Below are 17,930 nucleotides of genomic sequence, written 5' to 3' on the forward strand. Positions count from 1 at the left end.
ATTCATGCAATAACTATGTCTGTGTCCAAGACAAACACAAAAATGACTATTCCCCACTAACAAAATAATATGTAAATAAGGAGAAACTCAATTACCTTGAATAATTTGCCTTGGATATTCCTTTGAATACTGTTATTGTTATTCATATTCCTTTGGACAAACACATTGATGTCATGGTTGCAAGCAGCTAAAGGTTCTTTTTCCCACTGTGCTAATCCAAGCCACCCTTGAGCATGTTTGATGGATGGAGCCAGTGGTGTGGACAGAGGGTGCTCACTCAATTCTGCTGCCTTTGCTGGTTAACAGTGCACTGATTGAGTTCTGTCTTCCTTCTGACTGGCAAAGCAGGGAAGTATAGGTTGGGTTTTGTTGGGGTTTTTTTCCTCAAATAGGAACTGCCAATAATTTTAAAGATACACCAGCATTTTATTATGGAAGCACGTGGTTACCTTTAGCACTTGGCACAATCTGGTTAGTTTGGCTGGCATCGCATCTTCCTATTTTTGGCTATTTAATGTCTTCCAGTCCTGCAGTCTTGTTGCTAATTTTAATTTCCACACTAAAGTCTATGCTAAAGACTAATTAAGAGGGAATAAAAACCTGCAGCATGATGTATCATCTATGAATAACAACAAATAGGAAAAAATTAAACATGACACTCATTCCTGGCTGCTGGTTTACCGTGCAACATAAGAAAAGGACTTACTTTTCCCTATGCCTACTGATCTAGCAGTTGTTGCCACACAGGTGCTGTTCCTCTCAAACACTGGCATTGGAATTGCCTACAGTGCACCCTTAGGGCTCAGACCAATACTCAAATATACCTCAGGCTGTGAGACAATCAGGAGTGTGCAACTATTTGCCATTAAGGGAGATTTCTAAGATCTTAGTGTTCATTCCCATTGCATTTTGACTGCAACAGAATTATTCGAAAATTGGAGGGTGGAGGGAAGGGAAATTGATGTTGTACTTCATTAACTTGCTTTCTAAAAAAAATATATGTAGGTGTTCCGTCCCTGGAAAGAATGTGCTTGTATACTGTTATGTTTAGCAGAGCTGAACTCCAGCGCCCAATTATTTAAAAGTAGAAATCAGCACTGTAGCAACTACCAGATATTGCTGAGTTTAGCTTTTTCTTCTTATAGTGAGAATGATATTTCCAGAAGATGTAGATCGAGAGCTCTGTTCTTTGAACCTGCGAATAACGCATTTTAAAACCACATTGCAGCTGGAGAGGTTGCTTCTGTCTTCCCTAAAGTTTCCCTTCGACTACCATGGGCTGGAGGACAGAGATGTAACACCTTGTCGGGAAGGCAGTGGGTAACCAGACCTGTGGAGAGGAGGTGCCCTCTTTTAGCAAAGGCGCTAATTTGTATGGCTTTGATGGGGGGCATATCTGACTGACGGGTTTCATGTCCGGTCTCTAAGAAGCCCCGTTGCCTCGGCCCCACAGCCCAGGGCCGGGTACCCGAGGGCGGGAAGGGGGGCAGCCCGCCCTGCCCGCAGCCGGCACTGACCTTCGGGGGCGGCGGCCGCGCCTCTGCGGGGGGAGCCGTCCTCGGGAGCCCGGCCCGGCCCGCGGCTCCCCCAAGGCCATGGTGCGGGCGGCCCGGGGCACCGGGCGGCGGAGCCCCGCGGCGAAGGAGAAGGGCGGGGGGCGAGCTGCCGCCGGTCCCGCCTCGCCCCCCCGGCAGGCAGGAGGCGCCTGGCGGTGCCTGTCCCTGCGCCCCGCTCCGACGTGCTCGGGGCGGGGGCAGGAAAGGGATATGAAACTGGCGTGGACGGGAGCCCCGCGCGGCGGGCGCTGAGGGGCTCCGCGAGACGAGAAGGGACGGGACGGGACGAGCGGTTCCCTCTCCCGCAGGATGCTCGGCAGCGCGAAGCGCGTCCGCCGCGGGGCCGTGCCGGGGCCGCGCCCTGCCCCCGGGGCGAAGGTGCCGGCCGGCTCCCGGGAGCGCCGCTCGCCGCCGCCGGGCCCCGCGGCGCCCTGAGCCCCGCGGCCCCGCGCACGGCTGGCGGGCGGCGCCGTGATGCCCGGCAGCGGCGGCAGGGCCCCGACGTAGCTTGGCGGCGCGGCAGCCCGGTCCCGCGGGCGGAGGATGGCGTGTCGCGGCGCCTGCTGCTGCTCCAGCGCGGGTCGCCTCAACGCGGACAACGCGCGGTTCCTCCTGCTGGCGGTGCTGATCGTGCTCTACATGCTGTGCGGCGCCGCCGTCTTCTCGGCCATCGAGCTGCCCACGGAACGGGAGGCTAAGGAGCGCTGGGAGGAGCGCCTGGAGAACTTCACCCGGCGCCACAACCTCAGCCGTGCCGAGCTCCGGCACTTCCTTCGGGAATACGAGGAGGCGAGCGTGGCCGGCATCCGCGTCGATGACATCCGGCCCCGATGGGATTTCACCGGCGCTTTCTACTTCGTGGGCACCGTCGTTTCTACTATCGGTGAGCGGCGGGACGGGCGGGCACCGAGGCGGCGGTGGGGCCGGGGCTGGGTGCCCAGGGATGCGCTGCTCCTCTCCTCCTCGCGGGCTCACAGCGGGCTCGTGTCGGTGCCCGGGCATGGTCCTGTCTCTTCGCTGCTCCTTTTTTTGCCTTATTCCTGTCGAAGAGCCGCTGCCGCGGGCGCGTCTCTGGCGGGAAGAGCTCAGCCCAGGGAGCGCCCCGGGCAGCCCGGCCAGCGCTGGGGCCGAGCTCCGGGCTGGCAGGGCAGGACACAAGGATGCTCCTCTCGGGTGTCATTTGCCTGCGCGGATCAGCTGGTCCTCGGGATACGGTAGTAGACTTCGTGAGAGACCAGTCGCACCCAAAGCCGAAAGCTCTAAACAATCCTGCATGTCTTGAAATTCTGGGAAATGTAGAAAATCTTAGATCTGACGGTTTCGTAGGCTGTACGCTCAGAAGGGCCCTTTCTGAGGCTCGTGTGGTCTTAACAAGAACCATTAAATAGATTTTATGGTGTCCAGCTGCAAAGTGTACGACTTGAAAAGATTGGGTTTCAAACCACTCGGCTTTTTGCTCCTTCAAGCTTTTCAAGGCAGAACCATCAAGTCGGTGTGCACAGCTTATTTCACTTGTGAATAAACCCAAGTTTATTCAGGCTGAAGGAGCCTTCAGGGGAAGGTGATACTGAATAGAAATTCCGAGCAGTCTGACAGGTGTACATTAAGATGAAAAGGGATAGCACCAGGAACTGACATAGCACCCCGGGGAGCCCATGGGTGTCAACAGAAATGCTTCATTTAGGCATCTGCAGACAGCTAAAAGCCTCGGAGGAAGGGAGCCTTCTTTAGTTAAAGACAGGCAATCTATATGCAATTATCACTGTGGCAAAAGAGTCACTAAATCTTATTAATGGTACAGCCAATTCACATCAGTCTCTCTCCATGAATGAAATGTACATTGAGGTATGGTTATTTAATTCTTCAGGAAATGTCCATTAACAGGTTTTGGTTTTTTCTCTGAAAAGGAGTGGGCTCCTCCAAAAGCTCACTTTGGTTTCAATCAACCCTTTGTCACATAACGAAGTGTCCCTTTTGCCTAGAAATCAAGTGGTATAAGTAATATATCAGGATGTGAGAGATCAAAGCAACTTCTTTCTCAGGGAAGACTTGAAGCAATTCCTGTGTCTCATCCCAGTGCCCTGCCCACCAGTGACTCTCAGTATTTTCTGTTGAAACTATTCCACTTTGCATAGCCTCATAAAATATGTGCAGACCAGAAAATAAAACAAAATCTAAGTCCCAATTTGCACTTCAGTGAATGTTTATGTGTTTTTTACAGGCATAAAGCATTAGGTAGGCTCTGGGTGTTCAGCAACATTAGACTGTAGGGTCACAGTCATCATCAGGTGCTCTGATGTCCAAAGACTTCTGTGGTATCCTGGCACAGTAGTGCCTCCGAAAAGTAGGGAGCTGGAATAAAATATATCTTGTTAAAAACACATAACATGAAGCAACTTCTCAAACTGACTTATGATATTCCTGCCCTTTCACAGGCCGCTGGAAGTTGGAGGGGATTTCTGGAGATTGTCTGGTCCAACCCCCACACTCCAAGCAGGGTCAGTGATAGCCAGCTGCTCAGGGCTGCATCCTGTTGGAGTTTGGGTATCTCTCTTGGTAGAGACTCTACAATCTCTCAGGACAATTTGTATCAGGGTTTGACCAACCTCACATTAAAAGAGGGTCTTTTTCTCCTATTCAAATGGTATTTCATGTATTTCAATTTGCACATGTTGCTTCTTGTCTTCTTTGTGTGAACTGTGTGAGCAGTGAGGCAAAGGAGGAAATTATATCATCTTCACACAATGAGATATATTTTCTGGAGAAATTGTCAAAATTTGCATCCTTCCTCTCTGCACAAAGTCACAGCAAATTGGGCTGGAAGTGTAGTCTTGGTAAAGGTTGAGAAAAGAAATTTATCAACTGACACATTACCTGAGGCCCAAAAGGTAAAATTGCATGGAGCGAAGGCTGGGATTTTTACCATACACAGCAATGAGCAATCACATGGTGTATTGTACAGAAGGGATAGAAGGAGTCATAGCATCTTCTTTAAGCAGCCTTTTAGAAAGGCTTGCTCATGGAAGTGTCATTTGCTGATGGGAAAGTCTGTATGGAGTGAAACAATTGCAGCGTCCATGTTACAGCCATGTCATGACTGAAAGGAGTTCTGAAAAGGTGCAGAAAGTGCCTGTTTCCTCATTTTCACCTGTCAGTACAGTTCCTGCTAAGTGGAGTTACAGCTCTATTAAAGAAAAGTGTGTGTGATAATGCCCAGCAAACCACCAAGGTCGTTGAACCCAGAGGGCTGGACTACTGCTTGTAATCTTGAGATCACCCCGTCTTTCCTGTGTATAGACTGAGCAGAGTGGAACTCCACCTGAGGCCATGGCCAAGCTTACTCCTGGGGTCACAGAGACCAAATGATCTGCCCTTACCTAAGAGTGCCATGCCTGAAGTATTTAGAATCATAGAATTGTAGAATGTCCTGTGCTGAAATGGATCCACAAGGATCGAGTCCAACTCCTGACACTGCACAGGACAGCAGCAAGAGTTACACCATGTGCCTTAGAGCAGTGTCCACACACGTATTGAACTCTGTCAGCCTTGGTGCTGTGACCATTTCCCTGGGGAGCCTGCTCTGATGTCCAACCACCCTCTCGGTGAAGAACCTTTTCTCTAATATCCAACCTAAATCGCCCCTGACACAACTTCAGGCCATTCCCTCAGTCCTGTCACTGGTCATGAGGGTGAAAAGATCAGTGCCTGACCCTCCCCTTTCCTTCACAAGGAAGTTGTAGACTGCAGTGGGGTGTCCCCTCAGTCTCCTTCAGGCTGAACAGACCAAGTGACCTCAGCTGCTCCCCATATAGTTCCCCTCGAGGCTCTTCATGATATTCTTGGTCCTCCTTTAGATGGTCTCTAACAGCTTAATGTATTTTTTATACTGTGGTGCCCAAAACTGCACACATGCTACAAACAGCTCTAATAATTCAAAATGGTCAATGAGCCATTGAGCCATAAGCAGAGCAAGAAAGGCATCTCTAGAGCAAAAGGCTTTTTAGGGAAACCGCAGGTAAACTGAGGCTATTTACTTGCCTTACAGAGACTACCATGTAGTTGTCAACTCACTGAAGTTGTAATTGCCACCAGCCTTGGATTGTGGCTGTTAATAGACTAGAACATTGCCCACCTTTGAAAGTGGATGCTCAGGTGGATAGTTTACTCTAACTTTACCAAAAGCTTTCTATAATATATGACAGATCTGTATAAAGAAAAGATGTAGAGAAAATGTGCAAAGGAGAACACTGGTTATAATGACAGGATTGTCACCAGTCTCTGCAATATGCAGAACAATGTAGAAAACTTAAAGCAAATCATGTTATAGAAAGGAAGTATAAAATTAAAGCAACCTGGAAATCTTGCTTTTACAAGCAAAATCTAAAAAAAGTTATACATGTGATTCCCTAGCATATTCTCTCTTGGATACTAGTTAAAATAAAAGTCAAGCTATATGGTTGTAATCCACAAGGCTGGGGAAAAGGCCAGATCTGGTTTCACATGTAATTTTTCTTGCTTCTGTTAGTGCCAGACATCCAGTTTTACAGAAGATATCTAAAATAAATCACATGAATTTATATGTCCTAATGTGCCTGTTCTCTGACTAGAATAAAATAGCTGATGTGTCAAGTGCAAAGGTTCATACTTCTACTGTTAATGTTGAAATTTTGGTGAAATAAATCCCACCCTGTCAATCTACAGATGGACACCCAGGCAGCAGCAGACCCAGATCAGCACGCCACTGTTGGCACTGTTGACTGCAACTTCTCTGCCACAGGTTCTCTCTCTCTCATTTAAATGAAATCAGTAAGTAGTTTAAAGCACTCAAACCCTGTAAAGGAAATCCTGTTATCACTTATGCTGTCTTAAGAAGATCTGGATTAGGTTTTGTGTGAGGAGTTGGCATTTTCCAGGGCGTGACTATAATAATATGGGGATTTCTCTGTTTTCAGGTGAATATGCTGGGAGCTGAGCACAAATTCTCTAGCAAGGTTCTGAAACATATAAGAAACTTCAGAAAAAACTTTCATGGATTTGACTTTTACCTAGTAAGTGTAGAAGGCAACTTCTATGACCATGGAGTGGCAGAATTCATGATTCTTTAGAGGGAAAGGAAGATGTACAGAAAACCAGGGTGTTTTGAAAGCAAAACTTTAAATACCGATCTGCAGTTTGGAATCTCAGAGGAATCAAAATTAAAGAAAAATTATTTAAGGGGGACTGTCAGAGTCTTGGACAAAAGATATGAATGATACTGGCTCAAGGGATCCAAATGTGAAATATAGGAGGACAGGACTATAGTAAAAGACAAATGTATAAATTTTAAGTTAATTTCTGTCACAAGAAGGAGGCATACAGAAAATGGATAGAAAATTAGATTAGTGAAGACAAATAAAAGGAATAAAATGATAAATAAAAGGAACAGATACAAAATTATGCTATTAGCAAGAGGTGTCATGGGTGATGTGAACTTCTTCATCAGCACAATAGTGATGAGAAAGACTACGAAAAACATTGGTCTGCTGTATAGAAAAGAGGAAGAGCTCTCAACAAATGATTCCAAGAAGGCTGAAATGTGTAATGGTTTCTTCTGTATCAGTCTTCTGAAAAGGTCAACTCTGAACTGTTGTGTGTTACAAGTAACACTTGTAAGAAAGGGGAAAGTAAAAGAACAGGTTAGAATCCCTAAATCTGTCAGATCTTTTAGAGTCATTTAAGCTAACTCAACTGCAGTCTAGAATATTCAAATAAATTACTAAAGCACTTAATAATGAGCACTTTGACAACTCATAGCAGGGTTTTAAATTCCAGGCAAGTTAAAATGACAAACATTTTGCCAGTCTTTACAAAAGGATAATGACAGGAAGAAATAAAAAAGAATGGGCTTAAATTGCAACAAAAAAGATTCAGATTATATATGAGAAAAAGTTTTCTAAGTGAAGTGAAACAAGTGTGCAGTCTACCTAGGAATGACATAGAGATTTCATCACCAGAGTCCTTTACATTTGGGTTAACCACAAGAATTTTTTATGCAGAATCCTTATTTCTCCCATTGTGACGTGAATGGATGAGATGACCCTTTTCTGCCTCTGCCAGGGCTTTTTTCCCCAGGTTCTGTGATAGTATGTGTTCATTATTCCTGTTATCCTTTAAAAAAACCAACAAAAACCCAAGCTGTTAATCACACTGCATATAGAGTCTTGTTCTTTGGCCATTTTTTACTTGTATTTTTAGAGTGCAGATAAAAAGAACTTTTTGACAAATTAATACTGAACTTCTTATAAATCTTAAAGAAATAAAACAACATTTTAATATTAGGATCAAGCAGGCCTTGAGATATGCAATTATGTTACCCTGCTTGGTATAATCCTCAATTTAAATAAACTTTAAACCAGCTCAAAATAGAATTGATAATGGACTGAGAAGTACTTACTTAATTAAAGCAGTGAAATCAGATATAACAGTATCTTTACTGCTGCTGGAATGAAAAAAAAAGAAAAAATAGTCATGGATGTAAAAATGGTCATCAAGAAAACCAGCTAAAAATAAACAGAACATTACTTTGAATAACTTGGTCCTGAAAGGAGTTAAGTACTTTTCTGGAAGTCTGTTCTGGCAGCTGAACCTCCTGTTTGGTTTTGATATACTGGTATGACTTGGAGACAAAGAGCATGAGGGAAGTACTGTTAGTGTCCATTTTTTGCACAAAACACTGCTGAAAATGGAATGTAGTCCTTTGGATGACATGCATCAGTGACCAGGTAGCAGCCCTGTGTGTCTGAATGAAATGCAATCAGTTCTCTGGGTGAGCACGGGCAGGAGCCTCCCTCCCCAGGCTGTTTCCCTGCAGCCCTTGGCAGAAAGGGGAGGAGATCAGGGCCTTTTGAGCTCCCTGGCAGACTGGGCATACAAACACCAGGCCATGGAAAGCTCCAGGAGGGAGCTTCCTCCAGAGGGGCCGACTGGAGCATGCATCCATTCCCCAGCCAGGCCACTCTCCAGCCTACTCACCTCGTGAACTGATAGCCCTGCGATTATCCTACTACTTCTGCCTAATACTTACTTCTAAGTATCTCTAATTTTCCCAGGCAGAAGTTTCCTGAGAAGCCTGCTGCAGGTGGAGCTGGAGATCAGTTCTATGGACTGTAGCACTCAGCATATGAAGATTTTCTGACTAGAGTGGTGACACAATTTTCCTATTTCCTGGAGGAAAACTTGCTTTTTTAATTGAAAGCAGAAGCCTAATCAAGGCTGAGAAGATTAGACATACCATGGAGTGGGATAAATTGGATGGAGAAAAGAAAAACACTAATTTGATCAAATTACTTGCTGGTCATGGGAGCAGTCCTAATTTGTCCCGTGGATGAATTCTAGAAATAAAGAGGGTCTGAGTATGCTGAATAGTGAGGCTGGTTAAAGAAAAAAAAAAGACGCTAGATTGACTAATTGACTTAAGTGATTATTAACTAGTCAGTTTAAATAATTATATATATTGTAGTTATTAATATAAAATAATTATTTTGACTTGGATTAACCCACATATACAAAGAGGAGGAAATTTGTTCTAAATTATATCACAAATGCTGGTGGAAGTTGCAAACTTAAATCCCAGCATTAGCTGACTGTCTTTGGCTGTCTTAACTGAGTTTTAGAATAATTTGGTCAGGATATAAAATACCGAAAATAAAGACATTGTTACTATTTATATTTACTCATGGATAGCACTTTTGTCCAGTGGAATTATTTCTGCTGTTAAAGTTTCAGGTGACTGATATACCAGCAGTTCATATATTAAAGCTTTTTCAGCACATTAAGAATACTTAAAATCAGAATTGTTTCAATATTAAAAATGAAAAGAAAGAACCGTTGTAGCTAAATAGTGAAATATTATTCTATAATTTAAATTGCAGGAAAAATACTTAGTATTATAACAAGGAGATTTTTGTAGCATTCATGAAACTTCAGTATTCCATTGATTTCACACTGCCGTCTCTGAAGGCAGAATATGGCTTGTGGAAGTGTTTCAGACTTCTTGACAAGTGAAAATTCAGTATATCAGTAGGTGCTCTTGATTGCAAATATAGCCCAGGCTTTTTGAGGTTGCAAATTTGAATTTGAAGCGGTTTTGTTCTCACAGTGAGAATATTGATAAGACCTTAAATGTGATTTTATTCACACAGAACTAATATGCCTATTTTAAGTGCAACTGGTTTTAATAGGAAGTAGTTCTGCTGAAAATCTGATAGTTATTAGAAAAGTAAAGAAGTGGAAAATATACATTCCTTCAGTGTAAAAATGTAACATTGTAAAAAACTCCAAACGAGTAGCAAAACATTGAATTTAAAAGTACCAAAGGCAGGTGCAGACTTTAAAAAACCCCGTTTCCTATTTTAAGCATGTATTTGCAATACTTTTGTATTTTTCCACAAGACTCTGCGGTAATTTGTCAGAAATTCACAGTAACAGCTGTCCAGCCTTCTTGCTAAAATAGACTGTTCCTCATGCACATCTGTGCTACTGATTCTCTCATTCATACCTGCCTGTGGGGGCAGCTGGGCTTTGTTGATTCTCTCTGGTAGAGGATAAAGCCTACCAAACAGGCACAATACTCAATTCCATATTCTCATGCACACACATAAAATTATATAGTCAAGCTCAAAAATTTTAAACTACTTAGTTAGAGCAAAACCAGCGTGTTCCATTAATGACATGGAAAATAAAGAAATATTATAGTCCAGTTACAGGCAGAAATATTTTTGTTCTGAAGTTATTTCCATAAAGATATAAATAGGATAGTGCTGCTAGGGTAAAATAACCTCTATGTACGCAACTTTTCTTTCATATTGAAGAATAATTCCTTTTTATAATATATCTTCCTTTTGTAGTCTTGCTACATCACATCTCTTTTCCATTCCCTGTGTGCTACACACTCGTACTGCTTTGTTGTTTTGTTCTAAGAAAAATATTTTGTAATGGCCAGCTTCTCTTATTTTTCTAAGTAGGAGTTAATTTTGTTATACAGGCTGCTCCTCTTCCTTTCATTTTTCATGTATAATGCTTTAAATAGAAACTCTCATCTGCTCAAAGAGCTAGAGTCTGCCTCGTCCCTCTTAGGCTGCAATATTCCTGGTTTATCAAGTCAGAAGGTCCAGGTTTGGACTGTGGCTTTAATGAGAATGTTCTTAAGACTGTCTGTGTGCTCTAGGGTGCAGTACTGGCCATTCCTTCCTCTTTTCACCACAAATTTAAACGTCCTTGTGCTGAAGGAGACAAGCTGTAACCAAAACCTTGCAACATTAGAAGAGTCCTGACACTCTCTATAAAACTTTAGCATTACTGATAGTTTAATTTTTATCTTCCAGGTAAAGGTACATAAAAGGTATTTTTGTCATGTTTTCGTTGGATACTGTATTGGCTGTTCTCTGACACCCCATGGGGTACAACTCTCTGAAGTTATATTATTGAAGTATTGCAAAAAGAAATAAAATATTTACCCATGGGTGTCCTTAGTTACTCTTGAGGGCCATTAGTGACAGTTTCAACATTCCTATTTGTTCCTTCCAATTTTTTTGTCTGGAATCCAAAAGAGCGTAACAATAGAAAGTAGCAGGTAATAGGCTTGTCTTAACAAAATACTAAATATTTTGTAATTTATGCAGCTTCAGCTGCATAAAAAAAGCTTTGGATATTGTCCTTTTATAAGGAGAAAAGTTCCTACTAGAGATGTTTTTTCTCTCTTGCTCTGCTAAAATGAGTAATCTCCTGCCTCAAGAGCTGATTCAGGGGAGTACTGGAAAAAGAAATTACCTGGATGAGGTTTTATTTTGAACCATTTTCTTGATGTGTTTAAAATTGAGCATGTAATAACAAAGTGGCTGAGTTTTCAATCACTTTTAAAGGCCATCTATTGCACTGTACTCCTATACAGATTGTAAAGTGTTTCACTACTCAAATCAAGGACAAAATACTAAGTTTGGAAGTAAGATTTTATTTAGTCTTCAAGTCTACATCTTATCTTGGAACACTGTTGCACTGAGGTTATTGCATATAATTTTAAGATTTTTTTAGTCTTACCAGCATTCAAAGGGATAAATACTGTTTCATACAAGGTGTCTGCAGAGCTTTCTCACCGTGAAGAAAACATTAGTATGATTCAAAATACACAGATCTAGTTTGTTTAGTAGGTGATTTTACAGTCATGTTTTATAACAAATTTGCACTTTTAATTTAGTTCCCATTAAATAAAATACATCCAATATCATCCATTAATGCTAGTTCATGTATTTGCTCTTCCTAAAGTTCATTCCCATTATCACTAAGGCTCATCAATCTAAATACTCCATTGTAAAACAATCTGTAAATCCTACTTTCAATCTTCTGTCCACATTAAAGGCAGAGCTGCAGTCATCTGAATCTCTCACTCTTTTAAAGCTGATGCCTGGGCATCAAGCTGGCAGAAATTAGGAGGGAAGGACCAGTAGAGGTGATCAAGGCAACTGCAGACAAAAAGGACCTCCCTGTAATGGGCCAGTAGGCAGGCAGGTGTTAAGGATGAAGATCAAAAGTCTAAAGTCACCTGCTGAACTACAGCAGCAGCATAGGTACTCACTGTGCCTTGCTCAAACTGGGAGATCAGCTGTCTTTTAGTGCCACTGAATATTATCCAAGTTAATGTCTGACCCTCAGTCACAGGTACTTCAGTTATTTTGAAGACACAGGCCTGGATAAAGAGCGTGTTCAATGTGGGCACTTGCCTGTCGACAATAAAGCTATGCTCCAAAACCTTCTGCCATGTGTATTCCTGGGCTACTTGCTTTAATGGTTTAGTGGTGCCCTTGGTTTGGTTCACAGTTATACACAATGATGTAAAAGGTCTTTTCCAATCAAAATGATTCTGTGATTCTATAATCAGTCCTAAAATAGATTTTGTCCCTAACAAATTGACAATTAGGACATTGCACAGGTACCTGCTCCTAAAACGTTTAATTTCTTTATTAATGACCTTGAGCTTGAGGCTTGGTTGCTAACTTCCTAAAGAGGAAAAGACCTTTAGCATAATGAAAGGATCCATTCATTAATGATGTCTGTCCATTTATTTCACAGAGGAAATGCCTGCTTTTCTTCTCAACATTTCAGTGCAAAGCATTTTAATCCCTTAGAGCATTTGCAGAAATTATCATCACTTGGAGTAGGTGCAATTTGTGTTTTCTTTAACTGTGGCAAAGGCTTAAAACTGGCATAATCTCATTGTAAACAAGAGCTCAACCTAAAACTTCATCTACATGTGTGGATAGGGGAGAGACCCATCCTATGGCTGTTGTAAGAATTTCTTGAACAAGGAACTAATGTGATCCAGGAACATATATTTAGGAGGAAAAGGATCTCTCTATATCATTTCCCTCTTGTCTGAGCTTCAGCTTGGCATTCCTGCTTAGAACCTTCTCCTGTGCTGTCCCAAACATGTTGGGAACCTTCCTAAGGATGTAGAAAATCATGCAGATTTCTGCACAATGCTTGTTGCAGTGACACAGTTCACATTGCTACAGCTTCACCGTGAGTGACATTGGTAGGATCTATCTTGATGGCAGAAAATTCTCCTCCAGGCTAAGGAGTCACTTTACTCTGAGACAGCCAAATTGGTATTTAAGTAGTCACCAAAGCTGATGAAGAAAGGGCACAAGTGTGTTAACTGTCACTGATTCTACATACTTTGGGGGCATCCTTTGTCAGTCTCTTATGTAATCCTAGCTGGCATTCAAAACTGCTCTGATTCAGTGGGGTCCCTGGGGTGATCCTGCTGTTGTTCACACACACCCACACACACCCATACACACTCATACCCACACCCCACTCAGCTGCTCAGGAGAAAATTCCCTTGCAGTAGAGCAATCGCTCTGACCGTCTGGAGTGTAACTGTCCCTACTGGGGTAAATCAAGTGCTGGTTAGAATAAATTACTTAAAGTAGTATTTCTTCATATTTTTTTCTTTTCCTGGGCAATATCAGCAGCATTTTAATTGCAAACAGATAATTTTTTTCCATGACAGAACACATTTCACAACAGCAAAGTAATAGGGAGCAGTCCAAGTCCAGCATCTCAAAAACAAACAAAAATACCAGCTCACTTTTCTGTGTTTATTTGCTGCTGGAGCTATGAGTTACAACTGTCTCATACCTCGAATTGCCTCCCCAGCAGATTAAAAGGGGAGCATTGTCAAGTGTTTGCAATCCTGACAAAATCATGTCAGCTCCTGACATAATGAGTAAATTTTTTTAGAGTGTGAAATACGTTTAAGTATTAGATTGAGATATTTTTGAGTTGACAGATAATTAGCACCTTATCTGCATAAAGAGAAATGAAAGCAAGAAATATGGGTGAGCAGAAGTGCTGCTCTGACTTCCATAAGCACTTCTCAGGACGTGCTCTCAGTGCAAGCCAGTGGTCTGAGCTACAGCTCTCTGCAGTGAGGAGGTTCTGAGGGTCAGAAGCCAGGTTTTGCCTTACTATGATAATAGAAAAGTTGGGTGACTAAGCTGTAGGTTAAAATAGCTGTGGAAGAAAGGAATAAATGTAAAGGGCTATGAATTTACAGGAAAGCAGTAAGTGTCCACAGAAGGGGAGACTTCTCTGATTGGGCTGAAGCATTAAAATCACATAATTTATTTACCTTTCATGTTAAATAGCATCTTCATTGGAAATGCATTTGCCTTTCTCTCTCCTCACCCTCTGCTGTTTTGTCCTATCTACTAACTGGAGTTGTGCCTGAACTGTGTAACTCGAATAACAGAGCCCTCATTGATTGATGCCTGGGACTTGTGAGAAGGAAGCTGCTCTCAGCAAAGCAGTATGTAGAAGCATGTATCTAATACTGTCTCTGTAAGAGTCTTCTGTAATCAGGGATATGAGATCTTAAAGGCTCTCAGTATCCAGCCCGCTATTCCCCCACTGCTTCAGGATTATGCCTCTTGTAGCTGAAGAAGAACTTGGTTTTGGCAAAAATATTTTCTTCCTTATTCTTCAGTTCTGTTCTGCAAGTCATATTTTCCATGTAATGCCTAGTGAGCCCTGGCCCTTTATTCCACTATAATGCCAAAATCATGGATGCAGGTAATGAGCTACAAAGAGATGGGTATTATGGGGCAATCTCCTCCTGATACCAGCTGAATGTAATCTTCTGACCTGGAATTAAGAATATCACGTTTTATGTCTTTTAAATCCAAAAATTTTGTCATCATTTTGTCTACCCTTCAATGGTAAATTAGGCTGCAGAATATTTGTGACTTCATTTCTGCAGGTCTACTGCATAATATAGACCAAGGTGTCAAATGGAAGTGTTTCTTAGAACTGTTTATAAAGCACACACTCAAGTTACTGAGGAAGGAGCTGGCTGGTAATTGGTAACTGGCCCAGTAAAGTTCTCAACTCTGCAGCTGTTCCAGGGCACAGTGCAGGTGCTCACAGTGCCACAGGACAGTTTGCAATAGCACTGTCTTCAAAGGAGTTACGTGAAGCAGGTGACCCCATGGAGCTAGTTCAGGCTCAAGATACCATTCACACATAGTCTCCAAAAGTTTCTACAGATCATACAAGGTTATCTGCAGGAATATATGGGGTTTTTTTCTCATTTTTCAAAGCATGGAGCAGAGAGATATGTAATGTCAGGGATTCTGCATGCTGCCGAGTGCTCCAAAGACTCCATTTGCTGAGAGTGGTTTCTGGAACCTTTTTGGTATCAGGAAAGTTGGGCACCTTTTCCTGGATTAAGGGTAGGAGCCGAGAGGTGCTTGTGCTCTGAGAGCTGCCAGCGCAGCTGGGCTGCCATGAGCCTTTGGCTCTGTGACAGACTCGTGTTGGGGTTATGAGTTACTTTTGACTGGACAAGCCACAGAGTGGGGCTGTCCCTGAGCACATCAAGGAAACCAGGGCTCTTCAGCAGACCACTAAGGATGAGGCCTGCTCAATTGTCAGAAGCTTTTTTCTGTTTTGGGAAAAATATGTCAAAACCAAAATGTTTCTGGAATCACATGGGTTTGAAGCTTTGTTATACCCCATGAAAAAATGTTTTGTTAGAAAATTCCTGGTTTATTCTACTACACAGAAACAATTCTAATAAAAGTAATTTTCTTTCTTTGCTCCCTTATTGTTTTTCACTTTACAAAGATGCTCTATTTTTAAAATCAGAAATTAATCAAGCCACTGGCAACATGGGCTTTTCTTCATGTCAAGCAACTATTATGGGACTTGGTAAGAAGTTAATTTGTTCTGCCTGGTGAAGTTCATCTATGGTGGCAAAAAAGATCCTACTTTCCAGAGAAAACAAAAAAACTTTTTTGTTTCATAGAGGATGTCAGAAACCTCTGCCTTAAATACAGAATTAAATTCAAATTCTCTTTGGCAAAAAACCCAACAGTGCTAATCAACATGAATATAAGAAAGTGAAGTCAGCCTTCCCCACTGTTTCTGAGGCTGGTGCTCTTTCAGAGCTCTAACTCAGACTAGATAATTCAAACCAGTGATAAAACATGGGTGTAGACCTGCAGAGAGGTGTGTAGGTCTCTTCCATGGCTTTAATGAGGCTTTGTCCAGAGCAAAACAAGAGGATCCTGATACATTTTAAGTATTTTGTAAACTTGGCTTGTAAGAAGCATCCTGGGAATCATGAGTTATGCGGACATTTCATCTCTTCATATATAATTGCCAGTTAATAAAAATGTTAAAATGGAAGAAATAACTTTACTTGGCTTGAAAAAGCATCGTGAGAGTCATGAGTTATGTGGACATGTTATCTCTTCATGTATAATTGCCAGTTAATAAAAATGCTAAAATGGAATAAATAGCTTTACTGATTAATGCTCCCAGCAGCAATGAGGCAGAAAATGTTAAGGTTACAACATTGTGTTAGCATGGAAGAAAGGAAAGTGGTAATGACAAACTTTAATAGTATGCTTTGTGTTAGATGTAAATGTAATTGGTTGTCATTACTTCATTAATTAGGAGGTGATCAAAAGCCCTACAGATAGAGAGGAGTAAAAGCCTCAATTACATCAAAGACAGCTTTTAAGTACTTTTAATAGCAGCCATATCAAAAGAATGACAAATACTTTTTAAGCATATGCTACTGGTGTATTAAGTGTCTCTAACACTTGCCCTTTCAGAGGAAATCATAGTATGTAAATCTATGCAAGACACCACAAAATTAATCAATGGAGAGCAAAAAGATACTCAGCGGAGTAGATGCATAATCAAACACTGGATCAGACCCAGAAATAACATGAACTGGTTAGGTTGTTTTTTTTCTAAAATAATGAAATTCAGTTTTGTGTCAAATAGCAGCAATAGCAGTAGGGTTTTTAATTTCAGGAGTTTATTTCTAAAATGGAGAATGTTGTGTTTGCCATAAGTTTGTTCAGAGAAACATATCCCTCTCAGTCTTCCTGGGTCTTGTTTTCGGTTTCAGGACTCAGTAAAGCTGTGGGGTCTGAAGTCAGCAGAAGTTCAACAGACACTACTATGAATGGCTTCTCCACCTTATATTAAATTGCTTTCAACAATCACAGACTTTGCACTCAATCTTCCCTTTTTTTCCCCCCTCTCTGTTCACTTGTTCATTTTTTCCTGACCATTACCTTGCTTTTGATAACAACTCAGGCATGACTGTGGGTTTCAGGTTCTGTTGAACTGGATCTTGGCTTCCCTGAAAAGTGCTTTTCTAGGACAGAGGTCTGAAGAAGCTCCCTCAGGCTTTTACGTGAGCCAGGTGTCTTGTGGGATAACCTAGGGGCTGACAGGAATGGTTTCTCCAGAAGCATATTCATGTAAAGAACCTTATTTTCCTAGGGCAGGGATGAAAGATGATACCCCTTAACAGCATTTGTAAGTGTCAGAACCTTGCTGTAGTGGTAAAATGAAAGAGGAGACAACACAATCATTACTTCCCTGGCAGCTCTATGTCCATGCTCCATGTCTCCTCCTGTTAAGCTGTCACCATGGCACGGTTCCCTAAGAAGGAACAGAGCAGGCTCAGTCCCAGCCTTGTGTTCATGTAGGTTGGTTTAGCTCTGGTGAATGAAAGCAACGCTTGAAGCCTCCCTGTGGCCAAGTAGGACTTAGAGTTGAAGCTGCTGACTTCCCAGGTGTTTGATAATTTCAGTCCTTGCAATACAGTGAAATCAGGCAACACCACTAGTGATTTTGAATAGAATCCATAATTGCTAGTGCCTAGTAAAGTCAACAAATATAAGTCAAGGATACAAAGAGAGTTTGGACTCTCTTTGGACTCTCTCTACATGACTCCTAGCATGCAAGAATTGGATAGTGTAGCGGAATTGCTGTGGCTTATTCACAGCACCTGATATTTAGGCGCTTTGGGTACTT

General features: G+C 42.1%; 1 protein-coding gene across 2 annotated transcripts in view; it reads left to right on the plus strand.

Annotated features, from left to right (window-relative positions):
* Positions 1-2,075: 2,075 nt before the first annotated feature.
* KCNK13 (potassium two pore domain channel subfamily K member 13) overlaps positions 2,076-17,930 on the plus strand; it is a 43,230-nt gene continuing 27,375 nt past the window's right edge. Inside the window, exon 1 of one of the 2 annotated variants that reach the window (XM_014869873.2) lies at positions 2,076-2,439. In XM_014869873.2, the coding sequence (XP_014725359.1) occupies positions 2,100-2,439 (340 nt within the window). In that variant the 5' untranslated portion in view covers positions 2,076-2,099. The remainder of the gene's footprint in view (positions 2,440-17,930) is intronic. The other variant, XM_088167464.1, reaches the window with a different exon arrangement.

Source organism: Sturnus vulgaris, chromosome 6 (genome assembly GCF_052056855.1).
Source record: "Sturnus vulgaris isolate bStuVul1 chromosome 6, bStuVul1.hap1, whole genome shotgun sequence".
Lineage (NCBI taxonomy): Eukaryota > Metazoa > Chordata > Aves > Passeriformes > Sturnidae > Sturnus > Sturnus vulgaris.